This window comes from Cyphomyrmex costatus, unplaced genomic scaffold, assembly GCF_001594065.2.
Source record: "Cyphomyrmex costatus isolate MS0001 unplaced genomic scaffold, Ccosl1.0 scaffold122, whole genome shotgun sequence".
In the NCBI taxonomy this organism is placed as follows: Eukaryota; Metazoa; Arthropoda; class Insecta; order Hymenoptera; family Formicidae; genus Cyphomyrmex; species Cyphomyrmex costatus.
In genome coordinates this window covers 619,279-640,956 of record NW_017275196.1, presented here as the reverse complement: position 1 = coordinate 640,956, position 21,678 = coordinate 619,279, and the positions used below count along the sequence as shown (strand labels likewise).

The window sequence follows — 21,678 nt, the reverse complement described above, 5'->3', positions numbered from 1 at the left end:
AGTCCTTGCGAAAGTGTCACTCGCCACTATTTACACGCAGAGACACCGCACACTTCTTTCTTTCTTTCCATCTAGAGGAGAGAGAGAGAGAGAGAGACTTCTTTTCTTTCTAAGAATGTAGAACGACCGCAGTGTCCCCGCGGATGTTAATGACACGCTCCAGAAGACGGCTTCTTTCGCAGCTCTCTTCGGCCTTGATACGCATAGGGTACCACATGGTACTCATGCGTAAGTACTCACGTTCGTATCCGTTCGTCCGGGATGCGTCCAATCTGCGGGCTAAGTCACGACTGGGCGACGGAGAGGCGCTCGGGGCTCGCTTCGTCGTGGCTCCCACCTTCTCGCGATGCTCCTCGAGATCGTCGAGGACGACGCGACCCCTTCCACACCGCCGTCTACCCCCCGGATCGTCTACGTACGGATCTGTGAAAACGTATACCGGCCACCGCCCGCCGATTATCTTTAGATCGCAGACGCGCGAACGTGCGTGTGTGCCGAATGCTCTATTTCGACGACGGCGACGATGGGGGAGCACCTCGCGGAAAACGGGGCGGAGAGAAAAAAAAAACAAACCTCGAAGTTGGAGACGTCGAGCAGTTCAATCGGTTGCCAGCGCCCGCGAAACACGAGCAAAGTCAAAGTCACATCGCGATCTACGAAACGATGCATGCGCACTTGAGAGGAAGCTATTCGATCTTCGATGATTCTCATTAGATTTGTTAGAAAATAGATCAGCATAAGAAAAATATAAAATTGGGGCATAACTTTAAGACGTTATTAAAACCGATTTTATACTCTGATTTTAATACACGTGCAGTATGAAGATTATCAAATTCGAGCTGTTCCGTTTTACGGTATCTCTTTCAGCGAAGTATCGTATTTTTCTGCAATAATGGCATCGATTTACACTATAATGAATTTCATCAAAATCGATCGTAAAGGGGGAGTTATAAAATGTTAATTATATTATACAATACTTACCGAGCTTTTAATTTTCAATTTATACAAATAAATAATTGCTAAAGTTTCTTTTAAGATGAAAGATAAATCTTATTGTAAAATTAGATTCCTTACTTTTTTTCACACAGAAATTGATTTTTTGGAAAAAAAAAGAGCAGGATAAATGTGGGATAAATAAATAGATTGTTCTACTTTCTTATTAATACGCTTTATTAACATATACCATATCTCTACTATTTATTATTTTAATTTATCAAAATTTGCTTCAATTGTCCAACGTAATGAATTATCTCGTAAGTTATTCATTTCAGGAAGATTATAGCGGTTATGCGGGTGATATTTAAAACGACCGTTTTGAAATTTGTTTATGAACGGAATGAGAGTACAATAAGCGAGAGAAGGTTGACGTAAACCGTCAAAAAACGACACCTTCATTTTCAAGAAGAAAGCGTTTGGAATCGGCCGCACTGGTAATTTTGGCATCGGGATCAACGTATAGCCTAACCCGATCTCCTTGAGTTAACTCGTGTCACGGTCGATCTGTTATGACTCCGGATGGCGGTCTGGCTTTTTATTCTTCCTCGCGAAATAATCCCGTCAGTAATTCCATCTACTTAGGGTCAATCGTTAGTTCGATTCTTCTTGAAATTGAGTGACGTTTATCGAGAGACGTTTAGCCTTATCGGGACGAACGTAGTTTTTCGCGATGGAGAACTCGCGTCAATAAATCAAATATCCACGTATAATTTGCACGAATAATTGTCACACAAAATCGTCACGTACGCTTTTGCGTAAGATCGGCCATTATATCTCATCAGTTACAGTCATCAGTCCGTTTCAGTACCATATAAGGAAAAAGTAGGTAAGGGTCCCTCAGCAGCCTTGACTCATATACGACTGGGTCTCTCCGAGCACTTGCTCGAGTATGCTCGCCCGAGTATACGCTTTTTAAACACTGATCGTCCGAAGAGGTCGATAAATATAACGCATACGAGCGTCTGCCTGTCGCGCTTGATGAGGCCGACCTAAACGCACACCGGCATATTTTAATATATAAACTATATTTAAACTTTCGCAGCATCTTTCACTTAAAAGTAAGTAAGTAGGTATACCATGCGCTCTTTTCTCTTTTCTCGATTTTGCTATCTAAGCAATCGTAACTTCATAAATTCTTCATCTTAAATACGACGTGTGAAAAAGGATCGTGAATTTATTACACCTTTCTGACAGCATGTCCAAAATCGAGACATAAGACATCTTAAAGACGCTTTTAAGATGTCTTTCAAGATAATCCTTAAAAGATGCTTAAATGACGTCTTATGTTCCGATTTTGGACGTAAGGCGTCACGATACCTACTGTCTGGACGATATGGAATGATTTTGATAAAGTACCTGAAAATTTAACTAAATACAGATCCAAAGTAATTTTGAACTTGCAAAATAATCGTCTAGAATGCTTAATAAGCGTGATGATAATGTTATCGAAAAATTAATATATTTGCAGCCAATTTGTATGTTCTACACAAATTTTGATATTCCAAAAAATTATTTTTAGATTTGCACCTATAATTAGATATTTCAGCACAAAACCATTCTTTCTATTCATTACTTCTTTGTACACACAAATATCAATTTATTTATGTTTTCATATCATTCTTCAAGTATGAGATCGTTTTTGGAGCTTATCGTTCACTGTATATCGCGATATGAAATTGGGAGAAACTAGCACGGCAACTTGAGAAAGTACGCGATTACAGTCCGTTACAAATTAAGAAAACGCGATCATCGTTTCGCTTGGCATAGAAAAACTACTTACCTATTAGGATTCTGATAATTACTGATTCTAATGAAAGAATTATTCTTGAATGTAACTAATTGTTCATTTCCCAGATGTATCGCTTGATATGTGTGAAACTCGAGAAGTGGGTCTTTCAGAAAATTTCAGAAAATATGTTTAATGCGAGATTGATGCGCTGCATAATAACGTAATATTCGAATAGCTTACCTTGATCGAAGGTAAGCTATTCAATACAAACGTTTTTAATATACTTCGAGCGATTGATCTCTCAATAGCAAATCAGCAGCCTCATTGTAGAGGTTTGTTTACAGATTAGCGTACATATATTGCGAAATAACACTTACCATATGCAGAATTCGTTGCAGCGAGCCGCAGGTAGAGATTCCGTCCTAATTCCTCGTCGACACAAGCCTTTATATGATAAGTTGAGTCATCGTCTCGTTAGCCCCGGCTCTGTTGTGTTTTGTCAATTTCGCCGACAGCTTTTACTTCAACGTTATTATATACGATAATATTAATTGACATAATAACGATAATGATCTACAATGACTTGAAATTCGTCGACTTTACACGGAATATTTAATGACATATTAATTGCGCTATTATCCGCTTGAATAGACACAGAGTTTAAAAATCAAATTGTGCCAGTGCGCTAAAATGTGATAAATTGCACGACATAAATTCGTGCAATCATGTTTTGTTCTCACATGTCACATTACATACTCACCTTTGTTTCTGATAGCGACATTTTTATTGTAAAAGAAAATTTTATTGTAATGTTAATTATTAAAAGATATAAATAAAATTGCGTTTTGCAACGGGATAGATTCAGGATTCTTTTGGTGATCGAAAGAGAACATTTAAAATCAATTCCGTTATAAATATAAATAGGACGCAACAATAATTTATTCTTCATTATCATACATCAGTTGGCTGGACTTAATGTATCCGCCTAATGAGGTATCGAGACATCGCGATAATGTCGCAAAAGAACAAAAAAGAAAGAAAATGCAAGATACCGCGCGTGATCGCGTGGCACACGGAGGGTGTTCGATAATAAGCATATTTGTGATGACCTAAATATCATTTTATTGAAATAAAATCTTTCTTTTTACTTGCTTAAATTAAAAAGATTACGTCGACGCTTCCGTCGAGTAAAATCATTCCATTTTATTAATAAGAAATAATATTTTATTCACAAAATACGCTTGTTGTCGAATATTCTGTCTGATATATCTACGTCTGGATAAGTGCACCATTTATATGTATACATACATAAATATTTTTCACATCTGTGTAAATAATATCTTTCCGTGAATATGTATAGAACGAACATCGAGAGCAACACTTGAACACTTCAAGCGTGTCGAGTTCTCACAATAATATCACTCATTTCGCAAATTACAACCGTTACTAAATCATACGTTGGGGATACATAAAATTGTAACGAGATTCTTTGATACTCTCTATTATCAAACTTTTTATTAATATTTTATATTATTAAATTTGCTATATAATGTGAACAGTTATTGACTTCTATATATTTTACACTCACATGTCATGCTAAACAATTAAGTTATATAAACAATAGTATTAAATTGTTGAAACAGTTTTCCAATTTTATGGATTTATAAAAAAGCTTTGCGATATAATTTATGTATAATTTTAATAAATACATAATATATTATATTATTTATAATTTTTTTAATATAGTGTATTCTTCATCATGTCAAACTAGTTTGTTTGCAATTTTTTGGTTACCTTCGTAATCTCTAATTCATTATATTAGACTATTTAACATATTCACCTAATGGTACCAAGGACCTTGATCTTGAACTCGATTTGCAGGGTTATTTCAAGGTCAAAGTGATTTTTTTAAAAGGGGAACACCTATTTTTGACCCCAGATTTGAAAAGAGCGGGAAATTTTACGTTCAAAATGATAAATAACCTTGAAAATCGAGTTCAAGGTCAAGGTCCTTGGTACCATTAGGTGACCCCCTCTGTCCCCTTCTACTTTTGTCTGGACCATTTTTCTCTATATGGCTTAGATTACGAGAAATTCAGGTGGGGAGATTAAAATGGCCCACCCTATATATACAGTAAATTGGAGACGATGGAAAGTAATAAAAGAATCAACATGATAACTTACTGAGAAGTTAATAACCGTTCTCATTAATTTTTCTCGATTATTGTATTATTATGCTTGTGTCTTAGCGGTATTAATTTCTTTTCTACATAACTTAAATTTATTCAAACTATCTCCAAATTATTTTTGGAGTTTTATTACTGCCGCTGTCGTGAATTATATTACATTCGCACGGTCGCTTCTTGTTCCTCGAAAAAAAAATCTATTTTTAATACTGCGTTCACAAGAAACACGAAATAACCGTATTCGTTTGCGATGAAGCAGAAAGCGAAACCCGAACGCGAAATCGGAACGTGCGAGATCGTAAGTGCGAAAAGGAATGTTTTCCGAATTAATCGTTTTGTAGCTGTCATACATATATACATACATACGTTAATATAAATATATATATATACACATAAATATGTATATAAAAAGAGAATATATTATTATAATTCTAGATTAGCTACATATTGCTTCATTAAATTGCGTATAATTTAGATAAGGTCGCTCAGATTTATGCAAGAATGTACCTCTCGAGAAAGCACATTTATATTATATGAAATAATAACACAATAATTATCGCGGTGAATTCGATAGTTTTATTGGCAGAGAAACGCAACGGAAACTTATGCCTGTTATGACAATTAACTCATGGAAATTGAGGCAAGTTTCGCATTAGAATATCTATGCCATGATCTATTGAGGTAATTGCTAGTTACTGCTAATATCTTCTAGTGCAATTTATACTTATCTCGGCACTCACGATCTCTGTTCATCCACGTTTAGCTTCCGGCGGAAAACGCATCTACATCAGACATGTTAGGCACGTCTCAATGTATCTAAATGCGCACGCTATCGAACGACAAACCATCTTAAGCAATCATAAAATGCGCACCTTGATAAAATGATCTGCATAAGTAAAACACCGCTGTTCACGACAGTTCTCATGTGCACAATTATATTATATACATACACGAAAGTGTAAAAGATCTGAAAGAGAGATTTTTTGGGTAGAAGGATCTATTCTAAGGACGATAGAAATGTGAAAGCAGTCTTCATAAATAGACTTCCGGAAATGATGGTCGATTGCGTGTACTCGATAGCCACGTAAGAATTCCTTAAATAGATGTGTAAGGCAGCGAACGGTAGCAAAAATAAATAACTTAAAGGTAGCGTACTCGTTGCCGAAAACAGATCGAGGTAATCGACTCGAAAAACGTGTTTTCGATTTTTTCCAGTCGATCAATTTCAGAAAAATCTAAGAGAATTATTACAAATAAATTAATTGCCTTAATTTTTATATACACTCAGTGACAAAATTATAAAACACTCTTTATTTTGAAAATTTTTATTTTGAAAAGTTTTTAACTACAACTAGTAATACCATCATGTTACTTAATACTCCAAAATATCTTTACGTACAAAATTTTAACCGTTATACATAAAATTATTTGATAAATGCGATTATAAATAATTAATTTTTAAACAATGTTTACTTAGTTCAATACAAAATTCAATTTTTTTACCTCATTCCACTTTCTATCCATGTTGTTTCGTGCAAATTGCTTTTTCGTGCCATTCATTGCACAGGATTTTTTAGATAATTCAGCACGACATTATGAGATCGGATCTAAAGTCTGTGAAATAAATCTAATACTATTTCCCGTACGGGAACATCAGCACATTTCATCAATTGTACCTTTCTCATATTCACTAAACTGACTTTCACGTGCCATGATTAACAAAAAATAAATATATCACATTATGCATAAAAAATATCAATAATTTTAAATGATTTTATACGAAATTTTGTCATAGTATCAAAATCGATTTTGGTTACATATAATTTTATTTGCCGAAAGTTTGTTCTGTATCTTTGTAAAAAACTATATTTTGAGATACTGAACAGTGTTGGTATCATTGATTAAGTTGCTAACTTCTTAATGAGAAACTCCCAAAATCGAAAGTGATTTTATAAATTTGTCAGTGAGTGTATTATTATGAAATTATGCACGATACATTTCCAATATATTTTTTGGATTATTTTTAAAAATCCAAAATTTTAATAAAAATTATTAAACAATGCACGATAGCTCAACTAATCGATTATATATTATAATAAAACCAATAGGTTCAAATAAATAAAGACTTTCTCAGGATTTCGTGAATAACAAACATAACAGAAAACACCGAGAGGAAAATATCTTTTCTCGAGCTGATAATCTACAATAATTCATGATTATTCAAATTTAAAAATATATTTCCTTTTTCGTTAATTTTGTACTTGTATTTTCTAATTGTCTTGTATAAATTCTAATAGAGAATCTATAATTGCACTAATTTTTCTCTCGGTGTAAAGGGATGCATCGGCAACACCTCGTACAAATCCGAGTACATTTGCTTATTGCTACATTTGGACTTACATTAACAATCGTAATGCCTCTTTCACATTATTTCCAGAGATTTTTAAATGCACCAACTGCCCGTCAGGCCAGTCATGTTCCCCGTAATCAGTTCTGTTCTCGCTCTTTTTTCGCTTTTTTTTTTACAATTATCTCCATGTTCGCTTGTCTACAGGTGAGTCTGAAAGGGAGCAAATAAAGAAACTAGGATAAGAAACTCTCGATAAAATAAAACAAAAATAAAGCGTGGACCGAGGGAGGATCATAAAAATACTACAAACGCAGTAATTCTTTTATGATGATCGATTTAATATTTTATAACGATAAAACGTTTCAACAGTTTAGGCTTCTGCTTTTTTAGCAGAGAGAGAGAGTTATATCTTGTAATAATGTCATATTTTTTCACTGAATCAATGTCGGAAAACATGCGATTCCTTTAGCAAAGGAAGAATATCAGTGAAGAATACAATGATATACGGAGGGCCAATATTGTAAATTACTCGACGACGATAACAGCAGCAATCATAAGAATAATAATAATTACTTTATTTAAATGATATCAATAATAATATACGTATATTATATATTGCCGAACATCTTGATTAAGTGACAAATTCATTCGTGACAACACAATTAAACGATCGCTTTGTTAAAGAAATTAACTAATTATTGTATTATTATGTAGTTTCAGGCAGATAGAAATGGACTAGGCGTCATGAATTCGGTCGACAATATACTGCTTCTAATAACATTGACGTCAAAGATTGTTTAACAATTAAGAGGAAAAAGCATCGAAATCTCGTTTAAATCTAATGCATGAAGTGTTTAAGCTTTAAAATCGATATAGCTAGTCCATCACTATCGATTGCCGTACGCACGAAATTTCTCAACCCAACTTCCATCCTAAATTCTCCAAATATAATACATGCTGTGTACATAACTTTATCTGAGTACCTAACAAATCATTTTTAGTTGCAATGAGAACTGATATCTTAAAGCAAATATTTAAAAAATGGTACAAAATATAGTTTCTTTGACATTTTACAGACACTGGAGATATACACATAATAAATTATTATATTACAAAATAATATATTATTTTCGTCTTACAAAACATGAATTTTGAAAGCTTGACTACTTCATAAATAAGTAATAATTTAATCTATGCGTACTAACAGTATGTAGAAATACAGATTAAATTAAATTAATTTAAAAAATGTCATCCCTAAAATCGTTAAATACTACCACGAATTAAATTCAAGTATACTTTTAGAGTTATATTAGTAATTTTAGGAAAGTGGTAGTACTTGCTTGCTTAAATTTTATTAATATGTTAATAAATATAACACAGATTGCTGATTTGCATTGACGGACAAATTCAGACAGTATTAAAAAGAATCTTATATTAAAACATAGTATATAATAGCGAAGAAATGCAAAAATGAAGAGACGCGTGGATTAATAAATCACGAACAGACACATGTTTATATCAAATCATTTGCCTTTTGTCAAAATTTTGGCACATTTGTACAGTTAAAAACATCATGCATATCTTCAACACAAATTTCTATTTAATTTTAATTTTCAGCGAAATTATCATTCCTTCACCGATAGAATAGATATAAGTATAAATCGAATTATTATACATTGTACAAAATTATGTCAATTATATGCGTTTATATATTGTTAGTCATAACTTTTTCTAAAGCTAAATACGTCATTCATTAGTTTTTAATTAATAATATAATATTAATATTATTAAATTTATATAATATGTTAACATTAAATCATCAAAATAAAACTTTTATACAAATATAATAAATATTTTTTCTAAATTCTTTGGAGTGAAATCTCACTCTAAAGAATAAAAATTGAGCCAGTCTTGAAAAAGAGTTACTTAGTTTTCAATCTTTTAGAATAAGATTTACTCTAAAGTTTTAGAGAGTACTGATTTTTAACTTAGTTTCTAAATTGTATTACTGTTATATTTATTTATAAAAGAGAATATTTAAAACATCTTGGAAAGAGAATGTAGCAAGAAACAATTTAAGTTAATTCTGATGAACTCTGCGTGCGTCATGGTGCTCGACGAATGTTTAATGCCCTTTGCATATTCCTCATGATCGCAATGTGGCTCGAGCTACCACGCTTCAAGCTCGTCCTGATTTGACGATACAACGAAAAGGATGTGCTTTGCTCCAATTGATGCTGCCCGTCTTGGCTGGTTCGTCTCTGAATGATTCGAACACAGAAAGATACGCTATATCACTTTCATTTGCCCATATATGTATAATTTTTCCCGAGTTTTCAAATAAGTTTTCAAAAATTTGTTAAAAATGAAATGTAATTAAATTAAGTTAAATTAAATTAAAAACTTGTAGAGATATTTCCAATCATTATTAAGCATTTCTGTTCAGACTATTTTTAGAACTATAAGATTTATATATATATATATTTTTTTTTTACAGTTAACTATTACAGCTTAAAGCACATATTATCATTTTTCGAATTATATTTGTTCAATACGTAAAACATAACATCGTAAAAAATGGTAATGTGTGCAGTATTCAATTAGAAGATGAGAGAGCCATAAGCACATAAGTCGCCAATAATGACTAAATATATTGCTGTATTATTATGAAAATAAAAAATAAACATTTAACTGTCAAATATTTTTACTGGTGTAGTAAATCATGAGGAACTCATAATGTAACATAATTTAATCAGAAAATATGTACAGAGAACGTAATATCATGCCTAAGTGGTGTGGTAGACTCTATAGTTTTGGATAATTATAATAATAGGATGAGAGAGATTGGCTAAACCTGTAAATTGACAAAGCACATTGATCTGTTTTAAATAATAATTACAGATGTTATTTGACAAATGGCATTAACGTCAGCTTTGTGTAAGCACACACGAAACACACAAAGAAACATCTGCGTCCAGTACATGACGCTTTGAAAACAAAAAAGATTTATATTAATCGAGAAGGAACGTGCATATACATTTGAGCACGACAATCGCTGAAAATTCTATTAAACAGACAAATTTTTAAGCGACAAAAAATTTTCTCTATTACTTTTCACAAAAGGAAACGAACGGACATACATGTTATGTTAGGACAATCTCAGTATTTTGTATAAGCAACACAGCAATATCGTTCTCGCGCACACATACTTTTACGATGATTTTCATCCTCCCTGAATTTTCCGCGCGATCTACTAAAAATTACTTTGCACCAACGTCAATCCGGATTTCAATATTTAATTCCCAAGGATATGTTAAAAAAATATCACACTTTTGAAATTGCTAACGCTGTCAGTGGTATCGGGATCCTAACAATTACGATAATAGCAATACCCGCGAGGGGGTATTGAGTTAACAAAGCTACTGTATCATGAAGCTATCTCGGCAGTAAAATCTGCATCCACGGTAAAACTTTAATAACTGTCGTGGATTTCTGTCGATTTCGCTCGGATAAAGTGCAATCAATCTAGATCATAAAAATATCAATTGCAACACTAATGCTCTCATTCGTCGTTGTACGGGTTCTGATAAAAGACAAATAAAATTTCAGAATGCATTTGGAATGCGTCGAGATTTCTTGGAAAAAAAAATCTGGTTAAATGCTTTATCAATTGATAGTACACCGTGAAAGTACGCGACGGAATGTATACCAATGTTTAAAAAGTAAATTGAAGATGTCTCGAGATACTTTAAAGATCCATTACCGAGATGCGGTGAGATTTTACCGCCAATCATAAATGTTACACCGACATGTTCAGAAGCGTTTTATAATAATAGTAATACGTATAATTGAACAACATTCTGGCGTTTCAAAACGTTCGCGATAAATCTCACGTACTATTATAGCAACGCGATTACATATCTGAATGCTCTGTTACTACGGGGTATTGTACGTACACGGCACTATAAGTTCTTCTTTTCCTCGCCATAATCAACTTTACACCACGCATCGCGTCGCATTATATAATACAGTACTGGCAAGAGGCAACATCTTTTCGTACACCCTCATTCTGATGAACATCGGAGACATTGTGGAAAATTTTCAAGGGAATCTAGCATTGCAGGCTAATCTCTTTTACTGCGCTATGTCTCTATACTAGTCTGGACACTTTTTTCTGTTAAATAAAATATCTTTTATCCTATCAGAATATATCGCTTGTAACGCACGTTGTATTTTTGTTATCATATTTAATGTAACCTTTCCAGTATTCACAACTTCGTTTGTCAGATAAACGTATATAGTTCTATCTGTATACATCGGCAAAAATTTAAGAACAGAGAGAAAGATTGTCGCACTATGTGAAAAACCTTTTATGTAGGAATAAATTTGACGTTGGGCGCTTTCAAAAAAAATGAGGAACGATGAAATATTTTTTTTCTTCGAATCATCCTCTGATATGTTGCGATCGCTACGACCATTAGGATACGCCGAATACATTACAAGAGTTCGTCATATCTACGGCGAAGATTTATATAAAAAATATGTCTCTTATTTTCTCAGACTTGTTTCATCGCAATCCGAAGTTCATCAGAATTTGGGAGGAACAACTCGATACGTGTTACCTTTGCGAGTATACACAAGCACGTTGTATTTATAATATGTATACACGTTACACACGATCCTTGTGCGTGTGCATACGTATGTGTATGTATAGGTACATACAGAGACAGACAGAATGTGAGACACATATAGATACATAACACTAACTATATATCTCGCAATAAAAAGAAATCGCGCGGGCCTTCCGCTAGCCGAACTATGCGCAAGCATACTTTATTTACAAAGCTCCCCCGTTCATCATGCGTCCATTATATATCGACGACACTTGTCCCGTAGTCGCGCGGCCTCTCACATGTTAGTAAAATATGATATTAATTTATCGACGGCGACGACTCGATTAGGAAAAAGACGCTTGAATTATGTGTGGACAATGGAGAACGCGTGGAAACGTCAGGAAGTAAACAAAATGCCATTTTGACAGTTCCTCATCTCTTGATGTCATAAATTCGCTACAACACAATTTTTGTGATCATCTTCCTTTTCGGTACGTGTTTATATGTATATTCTATTTAGCTGAATATTTTGGTACTTTTGTCGTCTTATTTTTTTGCATTTCAAAATAAACTGTCAGCTTTGGATGGATCATAAAACGATTTAATTCTTTTGACGTTAATTTTTGTAGAAATTAAAATACAAGAAAAAATGTACAAAAAATTTAAATTAAACGTATTAATATCTTAATTTGCATAAAATGTCTTTGATGAGTATATGGTCTATAATTGGTCTGTTTTTTATTCTATTAGTATATATATATATATTCTATTAAACCGATTAAAAAATTTCGCTGATAAATAAAAGAACAGATTAAAAGAGATATATACATTATATATACATGTCAATTTAAATAGAACAATACAATGTTAAAAGAATGTTAGGTTGTTCGGAAAGTTTGATTCAAATCTATCAGTTTAGGACGCAATTTTTACTCAAGAGCAACTTTATTAAAGCGGTGGAGGCAGACTTGTGCAGAGTGTCGACGAGTTCTCTAACAGTCACTCGTGGATTTTCGTGTCCAAGCGAAATTAAACCGATCTTTCCGAACAGACAAATAAAAAAAGAAAACTTTTTTATGAAAACTTTTGTTGGAAAAATGGCACTTTAATCACTTCCTGAATTGATTTGAAACAATGTCAAAAGTTTTATCGAGTACTGTAGGCCGACGAGTATCACGTTCTTGTTAAATACATAACCATAATGATATTGACTCTCCTATACTCAGGAAGATTTAAGGATGCCCGTAGGCATTCCTAATAAGGTGCTCCCTTATTAGGAATCACACTCGAATGAGATAATCGCCCATATGTTTATGTATACAGATATACATGTCGATAACAGATTAATACTAGAAGTCGCGGATCAAGACGAATGTCTCTACCGAACACACGTTAATGAAAATCGCGTTAAGTACAAACGTTTCGTACAAACGAAACGTTATCTATATATGTATATGTGCATAATGAATGAAACATGAACGCGCCATCAAAATAGAATGGTCAATAATCCTTGCAATCTCGGTCCAGAATAGATCGCATATTCGCCTCGATCCTCGATAAAACTATTCCTATCATTTTCCTCTATTTTTTAACCCTTAAGTAGTCTTGCGATCAAGTGGCTTTCAGGATTAAACAAATATTCTTATATCAATTCCAACTGGCAAATTAATTGCTTTGAGTTATTCTCTGCCTAAGATAAGAGAGTCACTTAAGTAGAAAGTGTGAATAACTGTCAAGCGGAAAGTTAAAACGAGGAGAATTAAGAGGACCCGGTAGAAACAATGACGACAAAAAAGGGTGAAACATGAGAAGAATGAAAGATCAAATTTTCAAAAAAGCATAGTGTTACATGTTTCGTGAAAAGAAATCCAACTACCAACATTGATACCAACAGTAAAATTAAATGCCATTGTTAAAAGCCTGAATTACACGGGCATAGTTAGCAACCTACTCCAACGCGACCAATCAAGGGTTAAATTGTATTTTATCCGTGATTATCATCCCCGCATTCACACAGTCATCCATTCTCTCTTTCTCTCTCTCTCTCTCTCTCATTTTCTCGAAGATTTGTCGCTACGGCGGTGCAGATCACCCACAGAGCACGTTGCGCACGAGATGACGGAGATTATTGGAGGAGGACGAGAGTCGTGCATTCACTCGCGCTGCAGTATCTCCTGATTCAGGAAAATAGACAAAGCGTTCAGACAGTCTGACTCTCTCGCATGGAGCGTTCCAAAGCGGCCGTTCGTTTCTGTCAGAATGAATTTAATGAGAGCTGAGACACAGATCTCTGTCCTCAAAAGTGAGGAGAGTAGCTAACTCGTGGCTATCTCTCCTCTCTTTCTCTCTTTCTCTCAGAATTGATGAATACGAACTATTCTCGCTACCGAATTGTAGACGATTATGCAAGACACTTTGTTTCCTCTGTGATCCCTCTATTAAGGGATATTCTTTTTTTTTTATTCGGAACAGTTACGTTATATAGAATATTTCATATGTAGAATATTTCAGCTGAAATGTTCGACGTGATTCTTCGAAAAGCGATAAAGAATATCGCGATGTGTAAATCATGCTGACATATACACTTCACGCGCATATTTTTGCGTTTCGTCAGTCTTGATAAAGCATTTGTTTACTTTTTAATAAAAATGCTTGGCGCGGTGTAATGAGAATACGCCGCGGAGAATAAGCACCATCGACATGTTTGTCACATGAGTGATCTCGACAGTGATATCGTTTTCGAGCGCGTGCTTTTATCTCATTTTTTAAACGAATGAAATTCAGCTTGGGACGCTCCATGCGGATCGCGATTAGTCGGTTTATTCTGGAAAATCCTGCAATACTTGAGGAGGCATTAAAGGGACTTAAAGACGACGCAATTACCGTTCGATAGGTTTTTATGACAACGTCGCCGTTTACTTTTAATAATTACGGTCACTTACAGGTAAACCTCGGTCACTCGGGGACAACACTTTTAAATAATTCGATCAATCGGTCACTGACGATAGCAAACTTACCATCTCATATAAATCGTCTGTTCATTAATATAGCGGTGGCAATAGACAATCATGATAATATTATTATAACGTGTTAAGAGACTATAAGAACGTGCACTAGCAATAACAATAAAATTATAACTTATAAGTAAAATTGTCTTGTAAATAAAAATGTATACTTGTAACAGTAAAGACTAAAGTTCATTTTCACACCTCACTTGTATTGATAAATAAATACAATAAAAATAACATGTGACATTAGATCAATATTAGTAGAAATATAAAATAAGAAAAAAATATGAAAAAAATATTCTTCTAAAATAAATTTTTCTCTTAAAAAACTCGATTTTGTAATCCCTCTCCTAACTTTCATGGATGTATATTAAATATAAAATAAATTTATAAATTATACGATATCAGCATGATTCTCCATTGCCTCAGCTGTACCTTCTTGTGTCCGATCGGTCAACGAAATAAATTAGGACTTACCATCTCAGTCGTGAGACTCGCTAGGGCCTCCTCCACAGTGGCCGCGATCCTTCCACCGTCATCCTGACGTTGATTACCCTTGATTGGCGTCGTCGGGCAACCTAAAATTATCGTTAATCGTCATCATGCAAAAAATATCATTGGTCCTCGCAAATTAACGTTAACGGAAAGCAAAAGGTATCTCGAGCGATAGTGTAATCTTTAAAGTAACTCTATATATTCGGAAAAAAGCGATCGTAACTATGTGAGTTTAAAATTTTTTTAAATATGTATTTATCGATGTGCAAAACATTACACGAGAACATATGCATAGCATCTGTATAAATGATTTTAAATAAAAAGTGATTTAGAGTTTGTGCCTTTCGAGGTTTCGCAATTTTGGGGCGAAACATGAAATGTGCGTTTAAGAAACTGTGTTGTCTATACATGAGACGAAGCATGTGAACTGCTTGTGTGAGCCAATAGTAGAGAAAGATACAAAAATAGAAAAGATAAAAAAATACAGACAAAGATCAAAACTTATCTGCCAGAGGTCCTAAAAAATTCTCGAAGATCAGAAAATGTATACAGATGAAAATAGAAAAATAAAATTAACGTGTAGACAGGATTAGATGAAGAGTGACGAAGAAGTGAAGTTTCGCGTTTTCACATTTTTTTCCTTTATTGTCTCTTTCAGTTATCAGCCATTATAACAAAGCTTCATTAAATTAGCTAGACAGGACTAGATAGAACAATAATGTTAATTGATTATAGCTGTGATAATCATAATCGAATGAAAATATTTTCGCATTTGACTAACAATCATGAAACGTAATCGATATTACACAACAATAACATTAATTACAATAACATTAAAGTTAAACATTTATTTTTAATTGTCGCACTGTATATTTTATGTGTGATTTCAAGCCAGTTATATCATATTATTTTTAATTTTAAAAAATTTACTTTTTTTTAAAAAAAGTGTTATAACAATAAATAAAAACCATAATAAAAAACAAAGATGTATATATACACATATATGTATATACACATACATACACGCAACAAATTGAAACTTCTAATTTATAGTTTACGTTTCGATTTTTCTAATATGTTAATTTATATATCAAATCTTATGTTTTTATGTTTATTTTGTTGTAACTAAAGATTCTTTGCTATAATAAGATTTTTCGCCAAACTGATATTAGAATGTAATAATCTAATAATTGTATATATACAATATATATTTATATATAATGGCATATGATTTGAAAACTGAAAATAATGTATATGTACGCAATATATATTTAAAAAATGAGGTCTAGTGTTTAGAAACATCTATTGCCAACATGATTGTCAATGTTGTTGACTCCGTTATATATATTTACATCATTCAATTTCTATCGATCAGAAACAAAAAAGTTTATAAAAAAGTTTCAGATTCATACAATCAATGTGATATAATTCTAGAAAAATAAGTCGATTTCCTAATATACCTATAGCTTTCTCACAAAAAGGCAACAATCTAAAAATTACTTAAAAAATTTAGAGGATCTACGTTAACATTCGATAAAAATAACAAACAGCGATATTAGAATCAATATAATGTCTACGTTTGTTCTCGCACGAGCGACTCCTCGTTGGAGTATTCGAAGGAGATAGAAGAGAGGGGAAGTACCAGCAGAAGAAGTCGAGAGAAGTCCTCGTGGCAGTATCCTTCAGGAGCCATAGTAGATGTTCAGCGCGTAGAGCAACTTACCTATGTCGCCGCTGCTGGAGCTCTCGGTGAAGGATGGCGTACCCTCGGTCCACGTTGGTGTCGAACCCTCGGCACTTCCAGCCGGTGGGGTCCACGTGAGACCGCCGCCACCTCGGCTGCTGCTGCCGCCGCTTTCGACACTCAGTGACGATTTGGTTTCCCTGCCGCCACTGCCACTGCCGCTACCGCTGCTCTCCAAATGCACGTCCGATATGCTAAGGATAAATTCGTTCGTCATGTTTAATGCTGATAAGCTGAGAGAATCGAGTAACTATGTGTGATTAAATTAAAATCAAATACTAACATTCTCCTTTTCCTGAGGTTGCCGTGATAAAGCAAAGAAAAAAATGTTGTTTAGATGCGTGCAAAGTGCGAAGATAAGCATAAAATATACTTCAGGCTAAATATAGGTAATATGAAAAAAAAAAAATTCAAGCAGTGTAAAGATATATCTCTGTGTACGAGTCTTATCAATTGCATTTGATCAATCAGTAATTAATTTATTCTTAACTGCGTGCATCATTAAAAATTGTCACTCTACACTGTTGGTTATTTTTAGTGTATTTGTGTAAATATACAAAATAATAAATAATCTTTTTCTATTGATTTTTATTTATTGGTTGAGAATTGTACTTTAAAATTATCAATAATTAGCAATTGGTAAAAGGGTGTACTCACCTTACGGTATCGTGATACGTCTTGGTGAGGGTAACGTGATGAACAACCTTATTTTGTTTGGAATGAGTAGAGAACAGATTGCTCGTGAGAATAGGGGTTGCGCTGCCTTGTTGAAGGTGACCACCGGAAGCCAAGGTTTGGTCATTCGAGCGGACTGCATCATCAAAGGGCGGGGGCGGGGTGGAGCAGGTGGAAGGAAGGGTGCCACCTACAAAAAGCGCGCTACAATTAGCCCTAATTAATATCATCAAATGCTGAAATAGTAGGCAAGATTGGAATGGCGGCAAAGGATGGTTAAGATAAGAAATTCGTTTACAGTGTTTACACTAATAATAATCACACCTATATATGCTTACAAAAACATGGCAGAAAATAACGCTTTACTCATTAAATTGCGATTTTCGTATTTTAAGATAAATATATTTCTTATCATGACTTTTTAGAAATACTGATATATTTTCTCGTATTTGCAAAATAAGTTGAAAGATTTAACATCACATTAACTTGTATACATCAATTTATTGACAACTTGATTATCGTTATAAGAAAAAAATTTGTCGACATAAGATGGTTTAAAGTTAATATTTATCAATAATTAAGCTTAGATGAAGGACAATTAGAGTCAAATCATAAAATGACAATAATAAAGTGGTTATAACATTAAGTATGTAGTAGAATTTAAAAAAAAATTACATCGAAATAAAACTTAAAATTTAAAAAATATATATTTCAACATATTATTGAGATCTAATAAGATGCTATAAGCATCTAAATTGTTAGATTGCTTGTCAATTTAACTAAAGTGATATTACCGCGGTAGTTGTTTAGAGTTGCGTTGTAAGTCTGAAAAAAATTTCGGCACGCGATTAGGGGAACTACATACGCGGTATATATAAACACACATAATTATAATAAGCATTGTGATCCAGATTTGACCGTTATTGGCTTTGCTTCGTGCTTCCTTCTTCTTGTTATTAAACAATATATCTTGCCGCTTTTAACATAAATTTAATTGAAAAAATTGAAATTACGCTACGCAACCAGTTTCGACTCTTGAATCGAGTCATCTTCGCTCGATCCAAGAGTCGAAACTGGTTGCGTAGCGTAATTTCAATTTTTTAAATTAAATCGATGTCAAAAAAAGCGGCAAGATATATTGTTTAAATTTTAAATTTTATTTCGATGTAATTTTTTTTTTATTTTAAATTCTATAATATTACATACTTAATGTTATAACAACTTTATTATTGTCATTTTATGATTTGACTCTAATCGTCCTTCATCTATGCTTAATTATTTTTACATAAAGAGACCTTTATTTTTCAAATTTATTTTTTAATATTTATCATTTATTAATTTTATATATTTATGCAGAATTATAAAGATTAATTCGACAAATATTCCAAATTTTAAAAACCATCATATATATGAATTTAATTATAGTACAATCTGTGATCAATGAAAAATTTTAACGTGTGTATTTGAAAGTAATGATATTTCCTCTAATTCCACAATAAATTAATTTTTCTGCCCGTCTGTAATGAATTTAGTTAAGAAAGCTTAAAATAAACAACTTTTAATATTTATAAAGAAGAGGATAATTATATAAAGTTTCCAAGCGCGATTATCTGTACGCAGCGAGAAAACTATGCAGAGCAAAATTACATTTCCAACATTTTTAAGAAGCTATCAACAATTTGGTGAACCAAATTTTGAGTCGCAATAATATCATTTACTCAGAAATATAGCATTTTTAAAAATGTTAGAAATGTCAATATAAAGCATCTATATTTAAAAGTGACAGAAGCAAATTCGGACGAGTATTAAACTATTTACTTATACATATTTATGAAAGTACAACACAAACTATTTAATTAAAGTATGCAGAATAGATTCAATTTTATACGTTGCGATTACTACATCATTAATGTATTCATATAAACATCCTCTTGGGTTACATGAGTTAAATTACTATTAAATAATTTATTAAACTTCAGGACAAATCGATATGTACCATTAAATAGCACAATACGATCAGGAGATAAACGCAATTAAATTGGACGGATATCGAATTACATGAAGTAAATTAGCAATAAATGCAAAAGAGATATTGTTGTAAGAACAATAATACGATATAAGCAAAATTTCATTTCCTGTAAAACACGTTGCGTTTATTCACTGGTGGTAATGAATTCTATGCATGCAGTTTCTAATAAAATTCGAACGGACTTAAGCTAATAGAGACGTCAATCACATAACGATAATTTTGCACAATAAGCAGGGAAAACTCGACAACGATTTTTGCTATACATAAATGATACCTCGTCGATGTCTTAAATCGACTGACATTGAAACGTCGCAGACGTGGAAAAGAGATTAGGAAGATATTAGTTCATAACACAGATTACTCGCTGCTATTAATAATGATAGTCAAACATTTAACAGTAAACATAGCACATTATCTTCGCTAATCCTTTACCGAAAATACTGTTATCACAATCTGATATACGAGATCAGATGACGATATGCAGGAAATAATAATTATCGGAACGTATACTTGTGTTGTCATGCAGTAAAAGAGATTAAAAACATATTACGTGATAAATGTTCAGTGAAGAAAGATGAAAACTGTACTTTCTTCCTCATAAAGTTGAAGGCTGCGAATATTCTTTATAAGATTATAAATTCGGAAAGAGATTTTACACGTACTATCGTTTATGCAATTGAAAATCATTATTAGTTGGATGACATCAAGACTTGTCGTTATTAATGCCTCTTTAAATATCTATATATATATATCTGTATATGTATAGATCGATTATTATGTTTCGTAATAATCTAAAATTAGCAACCAACAAGCTTATGTCTTTATGTAAACGAACGCGTCTTTCGATAAGTATGTAAGAAGGAAACATTTGGCTTTAGCATTCTAAATTCTGAATTAAACGATAAATCACCGGAATGGCTGCTCGGAAGAGACTTAAATGTTTGTTTCTTGTATTTAGTATTAGTGTTTAATAGTCTTCCTTTTAATACGATTTTTTCTTCTCCTTGATTCAATTGAATTTCATTGGACGGCAGTGCAAGTTTAATGGTGTTAATTTCATTTCCGTAGTTCGAATTATCCAAATGTACGTCTTCTCGCCGAGGATCCTTCGTTTTGTCTCTTATATCCATCTTAATCTTCTCAAAGGTCTTCACTTTTTCGAAAACGGAAGATTTTAGAACATCGCTATTCCTATTTCGAATATCATCGAAACTGGAAGATTTAAATTCTTCTCTCCTCATTTTACTCAACAATTTATCTCGAGTCGCATCTTTCGAATTAGTCTTCCTAATATCGAATGAAAATCCTTCTTCATGAAAATAGGAATTTCCATCGCAGTTTTTACGGTCGGATTTCGAAGACTCATTTTTATATTTTTTTAGTCTCTCGTTAGTCTGTCGATCGAATTTACTAATCCTTTCATGAATTATCCTATCTTCCGTGTTTTCAGCTTCAACAGTCGGTCGATAACTGTTTGCAAAAATTCCTTTAAATCCACCTCTATTATTTCTTTGCTCATCATTTATATTCTTAGAGATTTTTTTTTTCTTATCAAGATAATTATTATCCCTGCCAGAATGACAATTCTGTTTCATTTCATCACATCTGATTGCTGATTCCTTCCTTTTGCTTGTAAAATCTGTATTATTTTTATTACTTTTCTCTTGAATCTGATAATCACTCATATTTCCTAGAGAACTTATTTTCAAAGACAATTTTTCATCTTTTCTTTTTATATCTGTTTTCTCATTTTCGGTTAAATTTCCATTAAAAATTTCCCTCTTAGATGTTCGTTTCTTTATTGACGGTTCCGGCGCAAGTCGTTTCTTTCTCTTAGATTTCTCTCGAATTTT

At 32.9% G+C, this 21,678-nt stretch overlaps 2 protein-coding genes across 19 annotated transcripts in view; both read right to left on the bottom strand.

Moving 5' to 3' along the window:
- The window catches only part of Tm1 (tropomyosin 1), a 41,067-nt gene extending 40,642 nt beyond the window's left edge, over positions 1-425 (bottom strand). For 2 of the 8 annotated variants that reach the window (XM_018548011.1, XM_018548019.1), the window contains exon 1: positions 241-419. The gene's annotated coding sequence lies outside the window, so the exon portion shown is untranslated. Of the gene's footprint in view, positions 1-240 lie in introns of all 8 variants that reach the window. The other 6 variants (XM_018547974.1, XM_018548001.1, XM_018548026.1 and 3 more) reach the window with 5 other exon arrangements.
- A 6,768-nt stretch (positions 426-7,193) lies between these two features.
- PIP5K59B (Phosphatidylinositol 4-phosphate 5-kinase 59B) overlaps positions 7,194-21,678 on the bottom strand; it is a 32,451-nt gene continuing 17,966 nt past the window's right edge. For 6 of the 11 annotated variants that reach the window (XM_018548134.1, XM_018548142.1, XM_018548198.1 and 3 more), the window contains 5 exons: positions 17,779-17,986; positions 17,405-17,416; positions 17,101-17,315; positions 15,360-15,460; positions 9,285-9,522 (listed from right to left, as the gene is read on the bottom strand). In XM_018548134.1, the coding sequence (XP_018403636.1) occupies positions 9,367-9,522; positions 15,360-15,460; positions 17,101-17,315; positions 17,405-17,416; positions 17,779-17,986 (692 nt within the window). In that variant the 3' untranslated portion in view covers positions 9,285-9,366. Of the gene's footprint in view, positions 7,472-9,284; positions 9,523-13,906; positions 14,049-15,359; positions 15,461-17,100; positions 17,316-17,404; positions 17,417-17,778; positions 17,987-21,678 lie in introns of those variants that run through there. The other 5 variants (XM_018548150.1, XM_018548158.1, XM_018548215.1 and 2 more) reach the window with 3 other exon arrangements.